Raw genomic sequence first — 27753 nt, 5'->3', positions numbered from 1 at the left:
ATGCTTTGTTCAAGACATTTATTAATAATAGTAATGATCTTTATTTCTGCAAGTACATGTACAAGGTATACACGTCTACCTGGCATCAGTGACATACTACTAGTTTTTGTCCCCGGGATGTCACCCACACCTGTCGACTAACACCAAGGTACCCATGTTACTGATGGGTGAACATGGACATAGTGACTTGAAGAAACACGTCCTAATGTTTCTACTCGTACCGGGGATCGACCCCCGGACTTCATTGTGTGAACTGAGTGCGCTAGCACCTGAGCTACTGAACACCAGGAAACGTTTCGCCACAAGTGGCTTCTTCAGTCCTCCGAAGGATGAGGATTTAAAGGATGTGTTAAAAAATTAATCAGCACCATTCTTGTATTTAAGTTTAATTGATTTACTTGTGAGGGGTTCATTAGCAGAATAATTTCAGAGGGATTTGTAGGAGCAAAGTGAAAGTAACCGTATGAACGGTAATTACTAACATGAGTTAGTATCGGAATATTATTGGGCAGGTTTGTTCCAGTAGTCGACAACTGATATTTTATATACATTCAGTAATTTTTTAATGTTTTATTGAATCTTGAGATTCGATAAGATTTCCAGTTTTTCCCTCCTTAAAATCTGAATAATAGATGGCTTTTTGTATTTCAGATTTGACTAATAAGTTTTATGAAGCTTATTTTACTGGTATATTCCCGTAGCTTTTCGTCGTTGTTGGATCAGAGGAGGATTTTACCGAGTTTAATGCTATAGGTCCTTTTTATTATTATTATTTTCTTAACTTTAAGAGGACTTCTTTTAGTGAGAAAGATAATCCTGAAATTATTTTTTTGGTCTATGTGTGTGTGTATGTGTGTGTGTGTGTGTGTGTGTGTGTGTGTGTGTGTGTGTGTGTGTGTGTGTGTGTGTGTGTGTGTGTGTGTATGTGTGTGTGTGTGTGTGTGTGTGTGTGTGTGTGTGTGTGTGTGTGTGTGTGTGTGTGTGTGTGTATGTGTGTGTGTGTGTGTGTGTGTGTGTGTGTGTGTGTGTGTGTGTGTGTGTGTGTGTGTGTGTGTGTGTGTGTGTGTGTGTGCGTGTGTGTGTGTGTGTGCACGGAAGTACGGGGCAGCAAGAGCAGCAAGTAACACCAGCCCGAGGGTTAAGAAAGTATTCGAGCAAATCATATCTTGACAAACAGTGACTTTCATATAATGTTCGTCTTAGTGGTCGCACCTTTACAAATGTTTTGACATAATGTGTTCAGTGCTGTGCCCCCTTGTGGAAACTCAGTTTTATAAATGACCCCGGTGTAGCAAGTGAATTCCCTCATCACAAGTGAACCTGAGTTATTAGTGAACCTGGGTGATACAGGGGAACCTGGGTGTTGCAAGTAAACCTGGGTGTTGCAAATGAAATCCAATGCATTATTTTAAAGGGAGCACTGAACCCATAAGTATCATAAAGAGCCTGGGAAATTGGGCATAATCAGTTCGATCGGAGGAAGGGGAGGGTGAGTCAGATTCATCAGGTCAAGAGCCCTTTAAAAGTACATATAGAGGCACCCTTCTTGAAGTGGAATCCTAGCCTTTGCAAGTGAAATTGTCCTAACACTTGGGCCTCACTGACCAAATTTATTTAAACGTTTTCTGTATTTACTTTGTAATTCATTCTGTAAAATGCTTCATTTTTAAATCATGATATTTTTAGTAATAAATCTGATGTCAGTACACTGAAATATGTCAGCCCAGGCAACCCGGTACACCCAAGTTGTCCAATTGTTCTAGAACATCTCCATTTTCAGTATTAATTGTAACGTGAAGATTAATGAGTTTTGTAGTGATGTTTCCATGTCTGACAAAAAAAAAGAAAAAAATAATATGAAATATTTTTCCAATTCTAGAACTCAGGCAGGTTAAGTATATGTTGAGGTCGTATATACCAGGAGAGGGTTTCGGGGGTCAGCGCCCCCGCGGCCCGATCTGAGATATTTGACTTTAATATTCATCAGATTTATTTTGCAAATCTTTCATGATTTGTTCTGCTAGAAGTTGTCGTTGTATTGGCTCTGTATTGTTCATGTAATCTTTCAGAGCCTACCATATTGAATGAGGGATATATACACCGCTGCTGTCGTCACATATGCTTAAGAGAAATTTATACACCCTTCAAAATATACGCAAAGTTTGCACATATGGCCGAGTGGTAATCGAAAGACTGATTCGATCCTTGGAAGGGTTAAGACGTGAGTAAGTTTCCTAAGTAAAAGGACCCCAATGGAAATAAGTCACTCTGTCTGACTTTTTTGGGTTATCCTAGGTTCTCTACACATATGCTGCTATGTATGATAATTCTATGTAACTGTATTTGTGTATACCTGAATAAATTTACTTACTTACTTACTGACAACTGTGGCCCATGTTCACACAATAAGAACATACCTGGCATTTAGTAGACTAGTTTGGGTCGTATCCTGAGAAAGGATAAAGGATCCCGTCGACAATAAGCTATTAATGGGTTTTCTGTGGTTACTTAGGGTAGGTAGTAGTAGGTAGTAGGTTGGTAGACAGCAACCACCCAGGGAAGTACTACCGTCCTGCCAGATGACTGTGAAATAGAAACCTGTAACTGTTTTGCATGATGGTAGGATTGCTGGTTTCTTTTTCTGTCTCATAAACACGCTAGATAACAGGGATATCTTGCTACTCCTACTTACACTTTGGTCACACTTCACAGACACGCACATGCATATATATATACATACATCTAGGTTTTTCTCCTTTTTCTAAATAGCTCTTGTTCTTCTTTATTTCTTCTATTGTCCATGGGGAAGTGGAAAAGAATCTTTCCTCCGTAAGCCATGCGTGTCGTATGAGGCGACTAAAATGCCGGGAGCAATGGGCTAGTAACCCCTTCTCCTGCAGACATTTACTAAAAAAGAGAAGAAGAAAAACTTTATAAAACTGGGATGCTTAAATGTGCGTGGATGAAGTGCAGATGTCAAGAAACAGATGATTGCTGATGTTATGAATGAAAAGAAGTTGGATGTCCTGGCCCTAAGCGAAACAAAGCTGAAGGGGGTAGGGGAATTTCGGTGGGGGGAAATTAATGAGATTAAATCTGGAGTATCTGAGAGAGTTAGAGCAAAGGAAGGGGTAGCAGTAATGTTGAAGGATCAGTTATGGAAGGAGAAAAGAGAATATGAATGTGTAAATTCAAGAATAATGTGGATTAAAGTAAAGGTTGGATGCGAAAAGTGGGTCATAATAAGCGTGTATGCACCTGAAGAAGAGAGGAATATAGAGGAGAGAGAGAGATTTTGGGAGATGTTAAGTGAATGTATAGGAGCCTTTGAACCAAGTGAGAGAGTAATTGTGATAGGGGATCTGAATGCTAAAGTAGGAGAGACTTTTAGAGAGGGTGTGGTAGGTAAGTTTGGGGTGCCAGGTGTAAATGATAATGGGAGCCCTTTGATTGAACTTTGTATAGAAAGGGGTTTAGTTATAGGTAATACATATTTTAAGAAAAAAAGGATAAATAAGTATACAAGATATGATGTAGGGCGATATGACAGTAGTTTGTTGGATTATGTATTGGTAGATAAAAGACTGAGTAGACTTCAGGGTGTACATGTTTATAGAGGGGCCACAGATATATCAGATCACTTTCTAGTTGTAGCTACACTGAGAGTAAAAGGTAGATGGGATACAAGGAGAATAGAAGTATCAGGGAAGAGAGAGGTGAAGGTTTATAAACTAAAAGAGGAGGCAGTTATTGGAGAATAGATGGGCTAATGAGAGCATAGGAAATGGGGTCGAAGAGGTATGGGGTAGGTTTAAAAATGTAGTGTTAGAGTGTTCAGCAGAAGTTTGTGGTTACAGGAAAGTGGGTGCGGGAGGGAAGAGGAGCGATTGGTGGAATGATGATGTAAAGAGAGTAGTATCTCTTAAGGGAGAAAATGTTAGCATATGAGAAGTTTTTACAAAGTAGAAGTGATGCAAGGAGGGAAGAGTATATGGAGAGAAAGAGAGAGGCTAAGAGAGTGGTGAAGCAATGTAAAAAGAGACCAAATGAGAGAGTGGGTGAGATGTTATCAACAAATTTTGTTGAAAATAAGAAAAAGTTTTGGAGAGAGATTAACAAGTTAAGGAAGCCTGGAGAACAAATGGATTTGTCAGTTAAAAATAGGAGAGGAGAGTTATTAAATGGAGAGTTAGAGGTATTGGAAAGATGGAGGGAATATTTTGAGGAATTGTTAAATGTTGATGAAGATAGGGAAGCTGTGATTTCGTGTATAGGGCAAGGAGGAAAAACATCTTGTAGGAGTGAGGAAGAGCCAGTTGTGAGTGTGGGGGAAGTTCGTGAGGCAGTAGGTAAAATGAAAGGGGGTAAGGCAGCCGGGATTGATGGGATAAAGATAGAAATGTTAAAAGCAGGTGGGGATATAGTTTTGGAGTGGTTGGTGCAATTATTTAATAAATGTATGGAAGAGGGTAAGGTACCTAGGGATTGGCAGAGAGCATGCATAGTTCCTTTGTATAAAGGTAAAGGGGACAAAAGAGAGTGCAAAAATTATAGAGGGATAAGTCTGTTGAGTATACCTGGTAAAATGTATGGTAGAGTTATTATTGAAAGAATTAAGAGTAAGACGGAGAATGGGATAGCAGATGAACAAGGAGGCTTTAGGAAAGGTAGGGGGTGTGTGGAAGGTGTTTACAGTGAAACATATAAGTGAACAGTATTTAGATAAGGCTAAAGAGGTCTTTGTGGCATTTATGGATTTGGAAAAGGCGTATGACAGGGTGGATAGGGGGGGCAATGTGGCAGATGTTGCAGGTGTATGGTGTAGGAGGTAGGTTACTGAAAGCAGTGAACACACCATGTGTTGGCGCCCATGACACACACCAAACTGTTATTGTTGTTAAGGGCCCCGAGAGGTGGTGCAGTATTATCCTGCTGCTGCTCCCCACAGGAGCAGTATCACTACAGTTTTTACGAGGATAGTGAGGCTCAAGTTAGAGTATGTAGGAAAGAGGGAAATTATCTCCCAGTAAAAGTAGGCCTTGGACAAGGATGTGTGATGTCACCGTGGTTGTTTAATATATTTATAGATGGGGTTGTAAGAGAAGTAAATGCGAGGGTCTTGGCAAGAGGCGTGGAGTTAAAAGATAAAGAATCACACATAAAGTGGGAGTTGTCACAGTTGCTCTTTGCTGATGACACTGTGCTCTTGGGAGATTCTGAAGAGAAGTTGCAGAGATTGGTGGATGAATTTAGTAGGGTGTGCAAAAGAAGAAAATTAAAAGTGAATACAGGAAAGAGTAAGGTTATGAGGATAACAAAAAGATTAGGTGATGAAAGATTGGATATCAGATTGGAGGGAGAGAGTATGGAGGAGGTGTATGTATTCAGATATTTGGGAGTGGACGTGTCAGCGGATGGGTCTATGAAAGATGAGGTGAATCATAGAATTGATGAGGGGAAAAGGGTGAGTGGTGCACTTAGGAGTCTGTGGAGACAAAGAACTTTGTCCTTGGAGGCAAAGAGGGAAATGTATGAGAGTATAGTTTTACCAATGCTCTTATATGGGTGTGAAGCATGGGTGATGAATGTTGCAGCGAAGAGAAGGCTGGAGGCAGTGGAGATGTCATGTCTGAGAGCAATGTGTGGTGTGAAAATAGTGCAGAGAATTCGTAGTTTGGAAGTTAGGAGGAGGTGCGGGATTACCAAAACTGTTGTCCAGAGGGCTGAGGAAGGGTTGTTGAGGTGGTTCGGACATGTAGAGAGAATGGAGCGAAACAGAGTGACTTCAAGAGTGTATCAGTCTGTAGTGGAAGGAAGGCGGGGTAGGGGTCGGCCTAGGAAAGGTTGGAGGGAGGGGGTAAAGGAGGTTTTGTGTGCGAGGGGCTTGGACTTCCAGCAGGCATGCGTGAGCGTGTTTGATAGGAGTGAATGGAGACAAATGGTTTTTAATGCTTGACGTGCTGTTGGAGTGTGAGCAAAGTAACATTTATGAAGGGGTTCAGGGAAACCTGCAGGCCGGACTTGAGTCCTGGAGATGGGAAGTACAGTGCCTGCACTCTGAAGGAGAGGTGTTAATGTTGCAGTTTAAAAACTGTAGTGTAAAGCACCCTTCTGGCAAGACAGTGATGGACTGAATGATGGTGAAAGTTTTTCTTTTTCGGGCCACCCTGCCTTGGTGGGAATCGGTCAGTGTGATAATAAAAATAAAATAACTTAGGGTAGGTAAGATTCATCAAGAAAGAGGGCAATTGTTTCCTGACACGGGTCTTTGTTATATGATGACCCGCCTCTACAGTTTTCGGTCATCTGATCAAGACCTTCCGCTGACTTACCGGTTCACCCTTTTAATAATTAAGACTAGTTATCTATGATTACTAATAAACCGTGATTAATAATCTAAATAAGGTCTTTAGTTTAGACACATTATTACAAATTATGTGAAAGAAACTCAGTTGTGCATCAAAGGTTATGTCAATTTTTCTTTTGCTGTTCATATTTTTTCTGTTTCTTATGCTTTGTTTTCTGTGATAGATTAATGGGTTTAAAAGCCTATCTACTGCATATAACTTGTTCACCACCATTCAAAAATACTTCAAGCCCTAATGTAGGAACTAAACAAACTCATTGTACCATATATATTCTGTGATTTCTTCCTTTTCTTATTTTTTTCCAACCAACAATGTCGTAGAAGTGTATTTGTTATATTACATATTTACATGCAAATTTTCAGGGATATTGGTAATTTCCCCAGCATATGGATGAGGCTTGAAGTCAGTTGCTACAAATGATTAAGAGGACACACTCGTCACATTTATTGAAGGCATGTATAAATAAGTTTACCATCTTCAGTTTTCTGTAACATTCATATATTCAGTACAGAACATGGCTGATACAGGAATAACTGACATATTTCACAGATTCTACGTAAAGACCCTGTATATGCAGATAAAATTTTGTTCGGATTTTTAACCCCGGAGGGTTAGCCACCCAGAATAACCCAAGAAAGACAGTGCGTCATCAAGAGACTGTCTTACTTAGTCTGTTTTATTTCCATTGGGATCCTCAATCTTGTCCCCAGGATACGACCCACACCAGTCGACTAACACCCAAGTGTCTACTTGCTTGCTAGGTGAACGGGAAAACAGGTGTAAGGAAACAGCGTCCAATGTTTTCACCCCTGCCGGTTAGTTAGTTAGTTAGTTAAAGATTAGCCGGTATTCTCCCGGCCCGGGCCTTGTCCAAGTGGTGGCCCGGCCTTGGCTCCCTCTTTAGGGAGTGTCTGAGACCTAAGTCTCCCATGGGAGGAGGCACAAGTACCTCCTCATCTTTGGGACCAACTGTCCCCAGGCCTAGCCACAAACTAGGCCTCTCTGGTCTGCCATCCCCGCCCCAAGGGGGCTAATGGGAATGACAGTCTTATGAGCTAAAGGCTCGGGCTCAGGCACCTACCCTACCCTAGAAGGGTTAGGCATGGTGTCGATGACCCCTGCCGGGAATCAGGCCCCTCATCGTGTGAGAGGAGAGCTTTGCCAGCCAGGCCACGGGGCCCCTAGAGCATTTCGGGCAAACTTAAAACCACTGAACTTTTATGTAATTAGATTAGTTTACTGCTATGATTTACAATCTCCTGCATTTTGACATTTTATATATCACTTTGGTTAAATATTTGTAGCAGTAAATATTGAGTAAATATTAATCTATGCAGAATTTAGGACAGATTTAAGAGGTTCTTTTTTAACTATATTTTTTTTAAGCAGGGAGGGAGTCCTAGATAAGTTGGGTCGAACACGTATTTCAAAGAAATATTTCTTGTAACTGTGTTCTGTGGCAGCTCTCCAGGAAGAGTGGAAGCCTTGAGTTGAAGTATCAGTAGATATTTAAACAAAATTACAAAGATAGGCAATAGCACAATAGCAGCTTTCTTTTACATGGCTGGTGGTATACTCGTTTTATTACCTGGTTTTTTTTTTTGTTATATTTAATATGGAAGTTACCTTTGTAAAATCAGCTGGAGACATGTAGGGGGAGCCTTGGTAACTGTCACTGGGCAGTGGAGTTTGAGATTTTGCTGGCAAGGCTAGTTCCTACAGTTGAGAAGTTAAGTTTGCTCTATCAGTAATTTGAATGGGAGGTTCGTTAGGCCTAGTAATTATAATTTCTTTGGTCTTAGAAATTTTGCGTGAGCCTAGTATGAGTGATTTTTCAAGCCTTTTTGATATTACCCTTGATATACTTCAAACTATTGATATAATTCAATTGTTTAGATTTCTTTATAAGCATTGTAAATGTTAAAATGTATTTTTGCTATTTCTTTGGGCATTGAGCCATTCCTTATTTTTTCAATTGTATGCTTCTTGTCAATGGATCTGGGGAAGGCACTTACGTCAGTTTGTGGCACTTACGTCAGTTTGTGGCTCTTACGTCAGTTTGCGTGAGGTCAGATCTCAGACCGGGCAACGGGTGCTTTGACCCCCGAAACCCGCTCCAGGTATACCATTGATCAGTGTTTATTTTTGTATTTGAATGGAATAAAAATTTTATATTTGAAACAAATCTAATTTAATAAGCTTGCCTAGCCTAACCTCTAGAGCAGTGGTTCCCAAACTGGGGGTAAATTACCCCCTGGGGGTAATTTAACCATTTTTGGGGGGTAATGGAGGGGTGACCGAAGAAAAGTTATGAATTCTGAAAATCAAGAAAACAATGCGGTACCCGGTATGAGGATTATTGTTAACTTTGTCTTAGTATATAAAGTTGTAAAGTAAACCTATTATAAGTAAGTAATAAAGTTAAACCAAATAAAAATAAACATCAAAAACTAATATACAGTATTAGAAAAGAAGAAATATATAGCTAAGTGTGTGGAAACCCAAAAGTATTTTGACAAGTATGCTTCAGGACAAAAGTCACTCAGTAGCCCAGATCGACCTGTCCAGTACGCGTCACTCACTTCCTGAGGCTGCCTCCATTTCACACTGTCAGTTTATCTGTGAGCATCAGCCGAGGTAGACATAAGCTGGTATGTATGTGTACTGCCCTGTGCAGTATATAGTTAGTATTTACCCACTGTTACTGTGAATTTGTAGCTATTATTAATTTTATATATAATGTATGTGTGGTTCTTACGTTTTCAATGGTTTTGCTAGGATTAGCAGAGTATGCGAGGCTGTATACGTTCACGTTTAGCCATATATATCAATAATAACAACATTTTGTGAAAGGGGTAACATGCTTTATGTGGCATGTTAAATTGGGTAACAAGCTGAAAAAGTTTGGGAACCACTGCTCTAGAGTCTCGACACTAGACCTGGGATGGCCAGTCTATGGCGCATGCGCCAAACAAGTGACGCATTGCATGATTAGAAGTAGTTCATCGCACCCCAGTGATAATGATTAAAAAAGCAAGCCTACTACTCATATAAAACGTTTTAACCAATAACTGGTTTGTGGAAAAAAATTATAACAGAAATTCAAGTAACTTACAGCTAGAAATGAGTTTTTCTGAGAATAAATTTAAATTTTAAAACCTAGCAATCATTTTTAAGTGATTTTATTATTTCGTGCACATCTTTGGCGAAATCAAAGTACAACAAAGGTTTGAGCTTGCTACCACCTGCAGCTCACAAGACTGCCATCCCCACGAGCCCCTTTGGGGCGGGGTAAATGGCAGACCAGAGGCCTAGCTTCTCCCTACGAGCCCCGTGAGGGCGGGGACTGTGGCTAGGCCTGGGGACACTTGGTCCCAAAGATGAGGGGGTACTTGTACCTCCTCCCATGGGAGACTTAGGTCTCTAGATACTCCCCAGATAGGGAGCCAAGGCCGAGTCACCACTACTTGGAAAAGACCCGGGCCGGGAGAATACCGGCGAATAAAAAAAAAAATCAAAGCATGGATCGACGCCATGCCTAGCCCTTCTAGGGTAGGGTAGGTGCCTGAGCCAGAGCTTGCAGCTCACAAGACTGTCTTTCCCATAGGCCCCTTGGGGCGGGGATGGCAGACCAGAGAGGCCTAGCTTGTGGCTAGGCCTGGGGACAGTTGGTTCCGAAGATGAGGAGGTACTTGTGCCTCCTCCCATGGGAGCCAAGGCCGGGCCACCACTTGGAAAAGCCCCGGGCCGGGAGAATACCGGCGAATCTTTAATAATAATAATAAAATAACCAAAGCATGTTTATCTTGCCTTTATATTAAAACATTTTATGTAAAAACGCAAAATATGTCCATATTAACATTTCTAAAGAACTGGACTAGAGCGTGAAGAAATTGGCACATGGAATACAAAAGGTTGACCACCCCTGCTCTAGACTATACACCCTACACTCGAGACACTAGACCCTAGAGTATACACTCTACAGTTCCATGTTCCCCTCACGCCTGTTCCAGGTTCCCTCATGCTGGCTCCAGGTTCCCTCACTCCAGCTCCAGGTTCTTTCACGTCGGCTCCAGGCTCCCTCGTGACGGGTCAAGGCTTCCCTCACAGCTCCAGGTTCCTTCACATCGGCTACAAGCTCACTCACGTCGGCTCCAGGCTCCCTCGCGACGGGTCATGGCATCCCCCTCACAGCTCCAGGCTCTTCATGTCAGCTTCAGGCTCACACATCGGCTCCAGGCTCACTCACGTGGGCTCCAGCCCCTCAAGTCGGCTCCAGGGGCCCCCACCTCATTTTGGCTTCAGACTCCTCACGTCGGCTTCAGGTCCCCCATCACGTCGGCCCCAGGCTCCCCCTCACGTCGGCTCCGGGGCCCCTTCACGTTGGCTTCCTACCCCTCTCGTCGGCTTCAGGCCTCCCCTCACAGGAAATCCGCTTAGTCAATTGCTCAGCAACTTGTATATGGAATTCTACAGACCAGAATCCTTAAATATATTCTCCTTAGCAAAGCCCAATGGTTCAGATACGTAGACGATGTTCTGTATCTTTGGCTTAGAGACTGCAATGTTGATGAGTTCCTAGACTTAATGATTTAGTACGAAGTAGATAATAAACTGCCTTTCCTTCGTGTTCTAATTCAGCGCGTTGACAAGAAATTTAAATTTACATTGTAGAGGCCCCTCAAGGAAGGCTCCTTGACGCTGGTGAGGGGCTCTTGATCTAGGGAATTGGATCTGTGCTCCAGTTCCCTGAATTAAGCCTCATAATGGTTGGTTTACGTCACTTGGGGAAATTTGCCTCCCTGACATGGTTTTTGAATCCTACTGACTGCAATCTTTCTCAGTATATTCCTGTGCTTGTTTCTGTGTGGTGCATTGTTTTATATATATATATATATATATATATATATATATATATATATATATATATATATATATATATATATATATATATATATATATATATATATATATGCAATAAGATCAGAAAGTAAAACAACATAGGTAACTCAGAGCTACATCTCGAATACTTCGTCCAGCTCCCCTGCGGTGGGCCGCATGCCCAGAATGCTGCAAGCATTTCCTCTCTGGATCGCAACACTGAGTCTCTGAAAGAGGAAGCTGGTCGCCCTGTGGTCCTTGGTTTCTATGATGAGCTTTTCACCTCGCACTTTGAGGAACTTTAGAGCACACTTGCCCCATGCTCCAAGGGTCTCCGACCCTATTGGAATGAAGTTATAGCAAGGGGGAAGGTCTTCATATTTGCGGATCTTCTGGGTCTCCCTGTGGCTGGCAGCTCCACCCCCTTCCACTACAGAGTATGGCAAGTAGGTGTCTGCCAATGTGGCAGCACAGGTGTAGTCCCAGGCAATCTGCTTTCCATCCTTCCAGGGTAGCATAGTGGCTCCATCAGGACGCTTTTGACTTCCATCAGCCCTCTGTACTTGGGGTTCCCGTTGAGCTGGGCAACGGGCTGTGGCGACGCTTCTCTTTATTATATCATTGACCTCCTCATGTCTGGCATACTTCCCTTCTGCTGTGTGACACACGAGACCATGAAGTCCGAATTGATCAGCTGTCGCTCTGCCGCAAATACACCTATGTTCGGTGAGGATGGGGGCGGCTAGGCGAAGAGCAACACCAATCCGAATGGCCTGTGGGTCGAGACGGGTGCCCAGGGAGGAATTTGGAACAGCTAACAGGAAATCTACTGAGTGTGGTGCCTTCACTGCCAGGAGATGAGCTTTGTTCTTTCCTGAAGCATTGGAGAGCATTGTGTTGGCGATTTTTTCCATGATCGGTTTGTCCCAGTGGGACTGTTTGTGCTGTTTGGGGGGAGCTGGTCTACTGGAGGAGTCTGTAAGGGTGTCCCACCGAATTGCTGCTTCAGTAAACCTGGGGTCTTGAGCTCCTACCACATCTCTCAAGCGTTCGGGCACTATCTTCTTGACTAATGCACTGGAAGCTCGTCTTCTAGCGGTGAAGGCACCACACTCAGGAGATTTCCTTCTTGCTGTTCCCAATTTCTCCCTGAGCACTCGACTCGACCCACAGATCATTCGGATTGGTGTTGCTCTTCGCCTAGCCGCCCCCACCCACATCGAACATAGGTGTATTTGCGGCAGGGCGACGGCTGATCAATTCGGACTTCATGATCTCATGTGTCATACATCAGAAGGGAAGTACGCCAGGCATGAAGTCAATGACATCATAAAGAGAAGCCTCGCCACAGCCCGCTGCCCAGCCCAACGGGAATCCCAAGTGCAGAGGTCTGATGGAAGTCAAAAGCGTCCTGATGGGGCCACTATGCTACCCTGGAAGGATGGAAAGCAGATTGCCTGGGACTACACCTGTGCCGCCACATTGGCAGACACCTACTTGACATACTCCTTAGCTGAAGGGGGTGGAGCTGCCAGCCACAGGGAGACCCAGAAGACCCGCAGATATAAAGACCTTCCCCCTTGCTATAACTTCATCCCAATAGGGTCAGAGACCCATGGAGCATGGGGCAAGGGTGCTTTAAAGTTCCTCAGAGTTGGGTGGAAAACTCATCATAGAAACCAAGGACCACAGGGCGGCCAGCTTCCTCTTTCAGAGACTCAGTGTTGCGATCCAGAGTGGAAATGCCTGCAGCATTCTGGGCACGCGGCCCACCGCCGGGGAGCTGGACGAAGTATTCGAGATGTAGCTCTGAGTTATCTAAGTCGTTTTACTCCCTATTGTATTTTAGCTAGTGTATTTTGTCAGTGTATTTTGTCTTTAAATAAAGTATATATAAAATATAGGGGGTGTTAGGAGAAAACACTTTTCAAACAGCTTCAGGGAGAACCTTGAGTTTTCCCTGAAGCAAGTTTATTCTTTTCTCTGAGGATGAGGGCCCCCAGGACGGCTCCAGAGGTGGTACCTCCCTATATATATATATATATATATATATATATATATATATATATATATATATATATATTCATCCACGAACAAGTGGTTTTTAGCAAATAACAAACTGCACTGGCCGAGAATCGAACTCCCTATACTTTAACTCGCCACCAGAGTAGCATGTCAGAATTCTGAGAGGCCGTAGACCACTGAGCCATCAATGTCACATACATAAGGTGTCCAGTTGCGCACTGGACATGTCACTCCTGATGCGGACACATACATGGCTGTGGCAAGCTACAGGACTAATTTCATTCTGCTCCCGTTTGGAATACCAGTCACACAAGCAAGATATTTTAATGCATCCAAGATATTTTAATGACGTGCTACTCGGGTGGCGAGTTAAATTATAGGGGGTTCGATTCCTGGTCATTGTAACTTTATATTATACTTTTATATTATATAGATACACAGTACAGACAATTAATTTTGTCATCCAGTCACCATCATCAGCTGCACTAATTCATTCTTTAAAATAGTTTTTACTCTGTTTACAACCCCTCAGTTACCTGATATTATTTTTGCCCAGGAAAGAGAGTAGAAGTAATTTCCCCAACTGTACAATGAATGTTTATATTATATATACATTGCTAGAGGATTTATATGTATGAAACTGGAGGAAACCAATTTATATTAATAAATAAAAGATTTTAATAAATAATTTATTTGTTTAAATTGGTTGGCACACATAAGACATTCATTGTTATGCCTGAGAGCAAAAGTAAATGTTTACAAATTGGAGACAACAATAAACTTAATTTTAAATACAGTCATCTGAGCATAGAATATAAGATTCGTCAAGGGCAAAAAACAGTTTTTAATCACTTGGAATAAAATTTAATATTGAATATTACAAGAAACCAACCTTAATGCTATATTGCGTATATACCGGAATTTAACTGGTCATATTTTCATTGAACTTTTATTAATGTAGCGAAAATCCAAATATAGGATCAAGTGAACTGAGAACATGAAAATCATGCCATTCAGCAGTCACTAATGGAGGATAAATACATGAGAACAATACATATTTTGTCCGTTGAGTCTTGTTATTCCGGTATATGCGCATTCGCGAAGGACGCAAAGTACACATAATGCTAATGATTGTAATAAATAGGAAAACAGTTATAATGAAAAATCACTGGGATATTTCACCATCTTGGCTTACACACAACAGGTGTGAAACTATGTTATATACAGGTGACTTGGACAGGTTATTAATATTCGGGAAATAAAATGTAATCAACACTTGCTCGGCATCAGTGTTGAGCTATCCGGGTTAAACTGTCGCCATAAACTGAACAAGCTCGTTTACTTGCATTTCATGACCTTCATATGTATGCCTCAATACTGAACTGGAGTGGTGTAAGCCAGGTGAACCCAGATTCCTAACACAAGCTCTGCAACAATGCCCTGGCCAATGTACCCCGGAGATCCGTGGATCATTGTGTACATCAGTGTCTTAAATCTCCATGTGTATCCGGAAACCCGGGTGTGGTTTTAAGCTCTTACTATAAAATAAAGTAGCATCGTGTATACAGTGATACGAACATTTATGTTTTAACATTTTACGTTTTATATGTATTTTCAGCAAATTTGTAGGACGTATTAATATCTTTTAAATCTTGCTCACTCTACTGCTTTCATGAACTTCTATACAATCTTCAATTAGACATTTTTTTTTTAATTTTAAAACTAATTTTGAAGGGATTTTTTAACGAATCAAAATATACCTCTGCATTTTACTCATGTTTAGCAATGATAAAAAAATATCATTTTAATGTAGTTGAACTTTTAAAGAAAACTGCGAACAAGACGTGCGACACGATCTGCAAGACTTTGTTTTCCTTTATCTTCTGTATGAGCGGCAGTATCAGACAAAGAGTGCTGTTCCACAGGCCTTAGCCCATATTTCTCTGCCACTTTCTCTAATTCCTTTTCAACTGTGTCTCCATCTTGATTTGATATTTGTTTAGATGTATCAGTGAAGTCGCCGTCTTCCTTTACTGGGAGTGCTTCTTGAATCGCGGCGAGGTTATGGAACGCCTCTCCATTAATGCTGACCTGTACTGACCCAGCTTTTCTACTGACAAGTTTGCCTTCATCAGGCGTTATTAAGGAGCTCGTTGTTATTTCTATGTCTTCAGTTTGTTTATTTTCAGACTGAGAATCAACACTTTCTGGCAGTGTTTGTGTGTCTCTTACATCACTTACATTAATTGGACTGGGTTGTACATTTTCTTTGACATCCTGTGACTCTTCAGACTTTACCGCCAATGTTTCCTCTTCTGCCACAACACCTTCGTTACCTTCTCCATCTGCAGAGGCATCAGTCACAGCTTGATTAGCTTCCACGTCTACACGTGCATCAGTAACAGATTCATTAGCTTCATCTACAGGTGCACCAGTAACAGCTTCATTAGCTTCACCATCTACAGGTGCACCAGTAACGGCTTCATTAGCTTCATCTACAGGTGCACCAGTAACAGCTTCATTAGCTTCATCTATAGGTGCATCAGTCTCAGCTTTATTAGCTTCTTCATGTACAGGTGCACTAGTTACAGCTTCCCTTTCTTCAGGTATACTAGTCGCAGCTTCAATAGCTTCCACATTAGTTTGTACACTTTCAGCTGCACTTGGTGCTTTCGTGTCTTCAACAGTGGCTTCAACCACTGGTGCTTCTTCAGTGGTTTGCTCGTCAGTTAAGGAAACACTCTCGGATTTGGTATTTAATGAAACAAGAGCTTCAGGCACCGCAACTCTAACCACTGCGTCCTCGGAGGCTGCAGTATCGGCATCTAATGTATTTTCGGGCAGCGAAGAATTATTGGCTGTTGCAGGCCCCGTAGTAATAGTAGATGACCCTGTCTCAGCAACGGACGCTTCAGGAAGAATTTCTGTGTCTGTTTCTACAGCTTCAACTGGAGATTGTGTAACTGCTTGTAGAGCTTCGGATAGAGTTTCTCTATTTGCTTCTACAGCTTCAGGTGGAGAGTGTGTCTCTGCTTCTTCAGTTAGAAGATCTGTCTCATGTCGACCCTTAGTTGGAAGTTCTGTGTTTGCTTCCTGAGCTTCAGGTTCACCTGTGCTTGCTTCCTGAGCTTCAGGTTCACCTGTGCTTGCTTCTTGAGCTTCAGGTTCACCTGTGCTTGCTTCCTGAGCTTCAGGTTCACCTGTGCTTGCTTCCTGAGCTTCAGGTTCACCTGTGCTTGCTTCCTGAGCTTCAGGTTCACCTGTGCTTGCTTCTTGAGCTTCAGGTTCACCTGTGCTTGCTTCTTGAGCTTCAGGTTCACCTGTGCTTGCTTCCTGAGCTTCAGGTTCACCTGTGCTTGCTTCCTGAGCTTCAGGTTCACCTGTGCTTGCTTCTTGAGCTTCAGGTTCACCTGTGCTTGCTTCCTGAGCTTCAGGTTCACCTGTACTTGCTTCTTGAGCTTCAGGTTCACCTGTGCTTGCTTCTTGAGCTTCAGGTTCACCTGTGCTTGCTTCCTGAGCTTCAGGTTCACCTGTGCTTGCTTCCTGAGCTTCAGGTTCACCTGTGCTTGCTTCCTGAGCTTCAGGTTCACCTGTGCTTGCTTCCTGAGCTTCAGGTTTACCTGTGCTTGCTTCCTGAGCTTCAGGCTGATCTGTGTTTGCTTCTCGAGCTTCAGGTTGTTCTGTGTTTGCTTCTTGAGCTTCAGGATGATGTTCAGTGCTTGATTCTAGAGCTTCAGGTTTATCTGTGCTTGCTTCTAAAGCTTCGGATTGATATTCGGTTCTTGCTTCTTGAGCTTCAGGTTTATCTGTGCTTGCTTCTTGAGCTTCAGGTTTATCTGTGCTTGCTTCTTGAGCTTCAGGTTTATCTGTGCTTGCTTCTTGAGCTTCAGGTTTATCTGTGCTTGCTTCTTGAGCTTCAGGTTTATCTGTGCTTGCTTCTTGAGCTTCAGGTTTATCTGTGCTTGCTTCTTGAGCTTCGGGTTGATGTTCGGTGATTGCTTCTTGAGCTTCGGGTTGATGCTCAGTGTTTGCTTCTTGAGGCTCGGGTTGATGTTCAGTGCTTGCTTCTTGAGCCTCAGTTGGTGGTTGTGTGTCTGGGTTTGCGTCTTCAGTTGGGGAATCTGAAAGAAGAAACAAGTCATTAGATATCTAATTAGTTTTACAATCAGTAAAATGAAATTTGTCGGATTTGTAACAGAGTAATAAATGGTTCATTAAATATCCCGACAGACTAACATATCGAGGAACATTTCAGAAACACGTATATAAGAGTGAAAAAAATGACTATTTGCTACATTATGTTGAAAATAAACGTCCCAGTACCATCTGTCAGCTGAGTGCATCGTTATCTTGAAGATATAGTCCCAGTACTACATGTCAGCTGTGTTTGCATCACTATCTTGAAGATAAACATCCCAGTACTACATATCAGCTGTGTTTGCATCACTATCTTGAAGATAAACATCCCAGTACTACATGTCAACTGAATGTTAGCATCACTATCTTGAAGATAAACATCCCAGTACTACATGTCAGCTGTGTTTGCATCACTATTTTGAAGATAAACATCCCAGTACTACATGTCAGCTGTGTTTGCATCACTATTTTGAAGATAAACATCCCAGTACTACATGTCAGCTGTGTTTGCATCACTATTTTGAAGATAAACATCCCAGTACTACATGTCAGCTGTGTTTACATCACTATCTTGAAGATAAACATCCCAGTACTACATGTCAGCTGTGTTTACATCACTATCTTGAAGATAAACATCCCAGTACTACATGTCAGCTGTGTTTACATCACTATCTTGAAGATAAACATCCCAGTACTACATGTCAGCTGAGTGTTTGCATCACTATCTTGAAGATAAACATCCCAGTACTACATGTCAGCTGAGTGTTTGCATCACTATCTTGAAGATAAACATCCCAGTACTACATGTCAGCTGAGTGTTTGCATCACTAGGTTAAAGATGAGCATGCCAGTACCACGTGTCATACATGACTAATGTAAGATTGTATTAATATATAAAATGTATAAGTAATATAATCCCCAAGATTGTTTTGAAATGTATATGACCGATAGTTAAAAGTACACAGGAATGATGGAGTACGCTGTTTATTAAAAAAAAAAAGCTTTATTTTATAAAAATGTTGTTTATTTTTGTATATGTCTAGTAATATTTACCTGATTTTGTCGAGGTTTAGTAATAGTAAAAATAAGATGGAAAATTACCTAGATTCAAAATGTATATATGTAAAAAAAACTGTAAAGTAAATATTTTTACATTAAAATTTGTGTTTAATTTTATTAGCGAGATAATTTATAAAGTGAAGAGCTGGAGAGTGGCGGAGGCTGGGTGCTGAGAAGCTGTGGTCGCTGGGCTTTCTCTCTCTCGGCCGTAATTTAAGTTTCAGTGGGAGATGTGAGGACTTAATGACCCTTGGTAAGATGTTGATAACAGTGATGTAAATGGTTCAAGCTCGGGGCTTTATATAACCTCTATCCACCGCTTCCCTTCCTCATTCCAACATTTCAAAATTTCTTAGTAATGCAATTTTTTTTTCTACCTACATTCTGAATCTAGATAGTTTTGTGTCTTATTTTAATTATTTTAAAGCCTCAAAACCGGTTAGAAATATGCAAATAAGGATATCGAATAAATACTTATATATACAAGAATTTTACATAAATTATCGACGCTCATGATTACTAAAAATTATAGATTTTCGCGTGACTTCACCAAACCGGAAGTCGGTCATATTGAAGCCATTAAGTTTTGTTTCTGATTATTATTATTATTATTGTTATAATCGAAGGGAAGTGCTAAACCCGTAGGATTATACAGCGTCTGTGGGGGGATGTGGAAGGTATTCAGGTTTAATTCAGAGAACTGGAGCACAGATCCAATTCCCTAGATCAGGAGCCTCGCACCAGCATCAAGAAACCTTCCTTGAGGGGTTTCTGATTAGTAACCAGATTAAATAAAGGTTTTTAGCATTTTTCTTTGGGGGTGAAATCAGTGAGACATTTATTTTTGAAGCAATTATTCTTTACCTCACGAAATCTGTAGCATTACTTTGAGTTGGAATGTTCAGGAGTGGCATCCACTGCTTCAGCCTTTTCCTGTGAAACCTTTACATCAAATGCTTCACAATTTTCAAGCAACTTACTACAACTCATATGGATTACTGTTTCATCTCTTAACTATGAGTATCTTGGTAAAGTTTTTTTTTAATTGGTTTCTGAATGATGATAAAGCTGGTTTGGATCCAGTACTAAATAGGTGTTGAAAACAAAGTCTGAAAGCTCAACGTTTGTTGACTTTAGTACTGCCAAGACTCCTGGGATGAACTAACAGGCAAATAAGATTAGGTTAGGTTAGATAAGGTTCGTCAGGAAACAGAACAAGTGTTTCGTGACGCAGGTCTTAGTCAGATGATGACCCGCCGTTGGAGCTTTTGCTCATCTGTCCGAGACCTTCCGCTGGCTTACTGGTCCACACCTTTAAAAATTATGGTCATAGTTATAACCATTTTTTATTAAGAGAAATAAGAGAAAATGAAGCAGCGCTTATGGTGTGTTGGTGGGGGATGAGGGAAAAGCCAACACTATCAATAATTTGATAGTTTTTTTTCATCTTTTTAATAGAATTACCACAAAAAAAAATTTCTGAATTATTCATTAACATAAATATACCCAAATTAAGTGCCGCACAGCTATCACAACAGTTTCAGTATTAATCCTGGTTAATGTAACCTTGAATCATTGTTCAAACATCACGAAATTTAAAAAAAAGTAATCGTGTAAAGCAGCTTTATCCCACATACTTATATAAGATAAAGGTACAGCCTGTGATGTAGGTAATCTTAGATTTTTTCGTCAAGTGTTCATTAATATTGTCTTCCACAAAGTGCAAACGAATCTGAAATTCATTCTTGAATGTCATATGTTAATGTTTATATTTTGTGTGATGAGTGTTGTAATTTAGTACTAATGGTGTTCACACCTTGACTACAATGGTCGTAGGATGGGCAGCAGACGCCAGCAGTGTGGCGGCCTTCACAGTCATCCCTCCACACACACGGAATCACAGAACACACGATCTCCCCGCCCGAGCAATAACAAGTCTCACATGGGTTACTTGGATCTTCCACTCGTTCGCCTGTCAGGTATACCACACCGTCTTTCTGGCAGTCTGAGGGAAGGAATGTGTGTCACAGCCCATCTAGGTATGGGAGGAAGGCTGGAAGAGTGGCGAGTTGCCGATGCACAGTTGCTTTGGTTACGTTTTTAGTGACAGTGTAGACCCTATTGATTTGTGATGAGTCAAATGGTCTGATGATGTAGTGCTATGGTCAGTTGGTTCATAAATCGAGGGAAGTCCAGAAGTGATGTAGTGGTGGTTTGGTAGTAATGGTTGTTCTATATACTATAAATATGCAAACAATCGCAGACAGGCGATCTTAACTATGCAAGACAAGCCACGAGCTTGGAGATATATATATATATATATATATATATATATATATATATATATATATATATATATATATATATATATATATATATATATATATATATATATATATATACATTGCAAATAGTTTTCCTTTTATTTATCAATATTTTGTAATTTTCGAATTAGCCTTTCATGTAGAACTTTATCGAAAGTTTTTTCTAAAATCAAAGTAAATCCCTTATGTTCATCAGTTTCTTTCCTGTATATTTTATGCGATTCACCTAACAGTTAAATAAACTAAATATAGAGGAATTTGTAGATCTGAAACCTAACTACCTGATAACATGATATATCTGTCTAGAGGTTGTTATCCCCTCACGGGAGGTTCCTTGACGCTGGTGAGGGGCTCTTGATCTAGGGAATTGGATCTGTGCTCTGGTTCCCTGAATTTAGCCTGAATACCTTCCATCCCTCCCCCATGCGCTGTATAATCGTACGGGTTTAACGCTCCCCATAATTAAAATAATTGTAATAGAGGTTGTTATCCACTTATGTCTAATGGATTTTCCTGCGTTGACTCTGTCTTCCATTCCAGTCTCTCCATTGTAATTCTTTATAACTGAGTACTCCAGTAACAGTGTTTCTTGTTTCAACTTTACATTAATAGTTTTTAATACATGCGAGTTGTTTGCATTTACTCTTAAGAGTTTCTTGTCTTTATTTTGCACATTAGCCATTATAATTTCGATAATATTTGTATGTTGGAATTTAATTTCTGTAATTTATTGGTTTTTATATAAAAAATTTGAATCCACCTTTTCTCCTCTATCCGTTCTCCATACTAAGTAGTTTACTTCTAAGGTTTTTGCCTCTTTTAAAATGTGTTCGAGAATACCTGTTTGTACTTGGAATTACCTGTTGTAGTTACAGGAGCAGAGCTGTGCCCATCTTTACAGTATTCACTGCTGACAGTGTTTTATACTTATGAAACCTGTATAAGCATGTATTTTATAACAATTGACTTTACTTGACGTCAGTGGTTACTGAATCCAGCCAAATAATGGAATCAAAGCCTTCAAAGGACATCTGTGACACTAAATACAGTTTCAAAGGCGAACTCGGCTAGTAGAAATAATGTTGCTAATAACAAAATTATTAATTACAGCAAATCCTTTCTATAATACAAAAACTTATCCGTGCATTAATAAAGTGGCGCTTATTAGACAAAACTTGAAATATATATATATATTTATATATATATATATATATATATATATATATATATATATATATATATATATATATATATATATATATATATATATATATATATGCATATATTCTTTTTTTTTTTTTACTTTGAGGCGATATTTGTAATTGACAAAAAGGAGGTGCGAAGTGTCATTACAAGAGTGCAGATGAAGCGTGCTTAACTCACCACATCGGTACTCTGGGCAGCACCTGTCATCTCGTTGGATGGCTCGACAGCCAGGCTTGTACTCACAACCTATTACCGTGCAAGCAAACCCCGGCGGCCTGCACTGACACTCTTCACAAGGATCTGCCGTCGGTAGATACTCTCCATCCTCGTACTCTATCTTGTCGAGGATACAGACTAAAGAAAACGAATTTTGTTATTTTTACTGATAAAAAACGGTGGCATTAGTTGTGCAGCCATAACTAAATTTTGTAATTAAGGAAACCATTTTTGTGCTCCAAACTGCTCACTGAAGTCACCCCACTTGGCTAAATCCAAAATGGAGAGAGGCATGCTGTACACGTCGCCTGAGGAAATTATGTAAGTTACTTTTATTTAACGATTTCCTCTGGGATAGAATATTAAAATAGTGTATACCCGATGGGGAGTTGACACGAAACTTTACAGTAAACTTGTACGTATTTTCCCTTAAACTTATCTGTAAATTGTTTTCACTGTCCTCAAATTAACAGGAGAGTCTTAATATTATTTATGAAACTAAATGACTAATGTTCAAATATTTGACATTAGATTAAATATGTCAAAGACAATTACTAACCATGACTAGAATATACTGAATAGTCTTCGCTAGAAGGGCTGCGGGCACTTGATTTGAAAATGAGTATATGAAGTATGCAAAGCACCATCATAATTATAATTTTTAAAGAGGTGGACCGGTACGCTAGTGTGAGGCCTCTGTCAAGTGACCAAAAGCTGCAGCTGTGGGCCATCATATGACAAAGTCCCGATTCAGGAAACACTTGCCCTGTTTCTTGACAAACCTAATACCTACCTACCTATACAAAGCACCATATATTACGTGCATAAAAATAAGAAAGTTTTTAAAGAATAAACGTATCTTTCATCTATTAAATGGCCTCATGACGTACTAGACTATCAGTAAGGGTATCAAATGATGCACCTATGCAACCATAACTAAAAAAAATAATTAAAATTATTATATATTTCTTAAGAGCCATACAAATATAGTAGTTATACATTTGAAATGAGTACATTTTTAAATTTGATCTTATTATAATACATATAATTTGATACAATATAAGTCATTTAAGAAAGATGCTAATTATGCAAATGCATTTCTCAAAAAATATTTTACTCCGCCAGTATGTAAGTTAAAATTTAGTTTATTGTAGTCCTATGAAACTTTTCTCTCCTAACCTTAGCGGTCCCTCTTTTTTGTGATTTTTCTGCATCAAAATTACTTTAGTAATCAAGCCTAATCGTGCTCAGATTTACTAAATATTAATGTTGTTATATTCAGACTGCTTTTCACAGGCATAGCAAAGCTTATTTTAATGTAGTTAAAAGGTAAGTAGACAGCATCCATTCAATGAGGAACTACCATCCTGTCAAACGAGTGTACACACAAGTTTATTAAACGTTTTTGAACTCTTGGGGTTTTCTTTCTATTTTATGAACATGTAAGATGGCAGGTAAATCTTACAAACTTCTACCTGCATTCGTTATACACTTTACTTTCCTGTGAGTTTCCTAATAATTTTAAGACCTGTAAATGGTACTTTCCAGTTCAGGAGGCCTAGTATTAACCGGGCCGTAGTGGCAGTGATCCCGTAACTATTAAGAGATTTAACAAATAACATCAATTTACTTCCCATAACATTTCCGAGTAAGTTATATTGGCAAGTTCTAGATAATTTTCACACACACACACACACACACACACACACAACACACGGGGCCAGGAGCTCGGACTCGACCCTCGCAACCTCAACTAGGTGAGTACACACACACACACACACACACACACACACACACACACACACACACACACGCACACGCACACGCACACGCACACGCACACGCACACACGCACACACACACACAACCTCAACTAGGTGAGTACCTACACACCACATGCACACACAGGTAAAAGTCGAAAAAGCCCAAACGCTTGCAATTAGATTAGTACCGGAACTAAAAGAAATACGCTATAGGAAAAATTTAAGGAACCGAACCTGACGACCTTTGAGGAGAGGACAATTAATCACAAGATTGCGATATGCAAATTCTAAAGAGGAATTGATAGGATAGATAAGAACAGCTTGAATTCAGGGAGCCAGGATCAAGGGAACTCAGGTGAAAGTCGTAGACATAGACGTAGCCTTAGGGTGGTTGAAAGTGGAATGACTTGGATGAGGCATTGGTGGAGGCAAACCTTATACACTTCTTCAAGAGCAGATGCGATAAGGTCCAAGAGAGACCAGAAATAGTCATGCCAGGAGCTGAGTCTTGACCTCCCCGCAAACACAACTTGGCGAATACAACTCGGTGAGCGCGCACAAGCACGGTGATTCAGAAGATAATTGTGGTTAAGTATGAGTTAATGTGTATTACCTTGGGTGTTGTTCCTGAGGGTGACGGCGATGTTGTCAGAGATGCCCACCTGGCGGGAGAGCGGACCTGCGGGCCAGACTTAATTAACTTCAAGTTCACAGCTTTTATTAAACGTCTTACATCTATTATTGTTTTTCCACTAGCTTAAAGTTTATTATTTCTTGTTATACCACATATGAAGATTGAGACACTTATGCACCATATGGGAATCTTTATTTAGGAAACGTTTCGCCACACAGTGGCTTCATCAGTCCAATACAAAGCAGAGAGGTGCAAGAAGAGGAGGAGATTGAGGTAATCAGTCCCTCAGCCTGGAGTCGATGTGTTCAGTCCATCAATCTTGTAGAATGTACTTGTGCAAGAAAGGTATAAAATACCGACAATATGAAAGTTAAGACACATGTGCAACATCTGGATATCTTTATTGTAGTAGACGTTTCGCCATCCAGTGGCTTTATCAATACAGATTCTAGGACATAATAGGAAGACAGTAGAACTATATACAAAAGATGAGGTAATCAGTCCCTCGGCCTTGGAGTTAGTGTTCACAGCATCGTGGTGGAGGAGAGTCTGGAGCAAAGGCAAGAAGACTGGCGCTTTTTATAGGCGTCAGTGAATGGGACGGGCAGCAGACGAGGGCAGTCACTGGTAGGCGGGATTCCCCAGTGGAAGTAGGTCCTTCCCAAAGAGATGGGTTAGTTGCAGCAGCCGTGAAGAAGGTCTTGTAGATGTCCTCTGAACCAAGATTCCATGATGTTGCAGTGTCTGACAAGTTGTGCAAGAAAGGTATAAAATACCGACAATATGAAAGTTAAGACACATGTGCAACATCTGGATATCTTTATTGTAGTAGACGTTTCGCCATCCAGTGGCTTTATCAATACAGATTCTAGGACATAATAGGAAGACAGTAGAACTATATACAAAAGATGAGGTAATCAGTCCCTCGGCCTTGGAGTTAGTGTTCACAGCATCGTGGTGGAGGAGAGTCTGGAGCAAAGGCTTGTCAGACACTGCAACATCATGGAATCTTGGTTCAGAGGACATCTACAAGACCTTCTTCACGGCTGCTGCAACTAACCCATCTCTTTGGGAAGGACCTACTTCCACTGGGGAATCCCGCCTACCAGTGACTGCCCTCGTCTGCTGCCCGTCCCATTCACTGACGCCTATAAAAAGCGCCAGTCTTCTTGCCTTTGCTCCAGACTCTCCTCCACCACGATGCTGTGAACACTAACTCCAAGGCCGAGGGACTGATTACCTCATCTTTTGTATATAGTTCTACTGTCTTCCTATTATGTCCTAGAATCTGTATTGATAAAGCCACTGGATGGCGAAACGTCTACTACAATAAAGATATCCAGATGTTGCACATGTGTCTTAACTTTCATATTGTCGGTATTTTATACCTTTCTTGCACAACTTGTCAGACACTGCAACATCATGGAATCTTGGTTCAGAGGACATCTACAAGACCTTCTTCACGGCTGCTGCAACTAACCCATCTCTTTGGGAAGGACCTACTTCCACTGGGGAATCCCGCCTACCAGTGACTGCCCTCGTCTGCTGCCCGTCCCATTCACTGACGCCTATAAAAAGCGCCAGTCTTCTTGCCTTTGCTCCAGACTCTCCTCCACCACGATGCTGTGAACACTAACTCCAAGGCCGAGGGACTGATTACCTCATCTTTTGTATATAGTTCTACTGTCTTCCTATTATGTCCTAGAATCTGTATTGATAAAGCCACTGGATGGCGAAACGTCTACTACAATAAAGATATCCAGATGTTGCACATGTGTCTTAACTTTCATATTGTCTGTATTTTATACCTTTCTTGCACAACTTGTCAGACACTGCAACATCATGGAATCTTGGTTCAGAGGACATCTACAAGACCTTCTTCACGGCTGCTGCAACTAACCCATCTCTTTGGGAAGGACCTACTTCCACTGGGGAATCCCGCCTACCAGTGACTGCCCTCGTCTGCTGCCCGTCCCATTCACTGACGCCTATAAAAAGCGCCAGTCTTCTTGCCTTTGCTCCAGACTCTCCTCCACCACGATGCTGTGAACACTAACTCCAAGGCCGAGGGACTGATTACCTCATCTTTTGTATATAGTTCTACTGTCTTCCTATTATGTCCTAGAATCTGTATTGATAAAGCCACTGGATGGCGAAACGTCTACTACAATAAAGATATCCAGATGTTGCACATGTGTCTTAACTTTCATAGAATGTACTTGATGGACTGAACACATCGACTCCAGGCTGAGGGACTGATTACCTCAATCTCCTCTTCGTGCACCTCTCTGCTTTGTATTGGATTGATGAAGCCACTGTGTGGCGAAACGTTTCCTAAATAAAGATTCCCATATGGTGCATAAGTGTCTCAATCTTCAACTTGTCGGTTTTCAAAACCATTCATCACAACTATACCACATATAATCTCACTTGTGCACAAAGTGAGTGATAGTCACTAGAGTATCTTTATTAGCTTAAAATATGGTACGATAATATTCTAAATATGAAGTAGAACGTGGAAACACAATCTAAATAAGAAGTGATGCTTGGAAACAATCTGTGAAAAATAAGTCAGACATAACCAGAGAGAGAGAGAGAGAGAGAGAGAGGATGCATAATAGAGATATACACAGGTGTTATTCCCAATATTTCCAAGAGTTATTAATATTGAATGTCAGATTTACAAACGTGAATAATATATTAACTAATGCAGTTTATGGAAAAAAAAACTTTCGCCGGCTTAGAATTGATGTTCTTGCCTTTGTTATTGCAGTGAAGCAAATTTATATTTAGACTTTAATAAAATGTGTTATTTATTGTTTGAATTGGTTCTAATGTGAAGTTTTTAACTATTTTTATAGATGTTTTATTTCATGCTCTTATCACATACTACCGGAATCATTGTTGGATAATACAAATGTTTCTTCAGTAATTCAATAATATAATTATACTGGAACAGAATGTATGTTACGCTTCATACTCACCAGCTGCCACGATGGCCAAGCCCACCATCACAAGAAAAACTGCACGCCACATCGCTGCCTGTGGGAAAAGGAATTAAATATTAGTCACAGCTTGCCAGCTAGGGAAAGATTGAAACAAAGAATGTAAATACCTCTGGGAAAAACCGTATAAATTTA

At 40.6% G+C, this 27753-nt stretch overlaps 1 protein-coding gene across 9 annotated transcripts in view; it reads right to left on the bottom strand.

The window, feature by feature from the left end:
* Nucleotides 1-13947: 13947 nt before the first annotated feature.
* Nucleotides 13948-27753, bottom strand: part of LOC128690289 (fibrous sheath CABYR-binding protein) — a 51348-nt gene continuing 37542 nt past the window's right edge. The window contains exons 2-7 of one of the 9 annotated variants that reach the window (XM_070090532.1): nucleotides 27598-27655; nucleotides 24593-24658; nucleotides 22178-22354; nucleotides 20287-20475; nucleotides 17286-17395; nucleotides 13948-17222 (exon numbers count right to left, since the gene is read on the bottom strand). In XM_070090532.1, the coding sequence (XP_069946633.1) occupies nucleotides 15096-17222; nucleotides 17286-17395; nucleotides 20287-20475; nucleotides 22178-22354; nucleotides 24593-24658; nucleotides 27598-27649 (2721 nt within the window). In that variant the 5' untranslated portion in view covers nucleotides 27650-27655 and the 3' untranslated portion in view covers nucleotides 13948-15095. Of the gene's footprint in view, nucleotides 17396-20286; nucleotides 20476-22177; nucleotides 22355-24592; nucleotides 24659-27597; nucleotides 27656-27753 lie in introns of all 9 variants that reach the window. The other 8 variants (XM_070090531.1, XM_053778898.2, XM_070090533.1 and 5 more) reach the window with 8 other exon arrangements.

Source organism: Cherax quadricarinatus, chromosome 32, assembly GCF_038502225.1.
Source record: "Cherax quadricarinatus isolate ZL_2023a chromosome 32, ASM3850222v1, whole genome shotgun sequence".
Taxonomy (NCBI): Eukaryota; Metazoa; Arthropoda; class Malacostraca; order Decapoda; family Parastacidae; genus Cherax; species Cherax quadricarinatus.
This window is presented reverse-complemented; position numbering and strand designations above follow the sequence as displayed.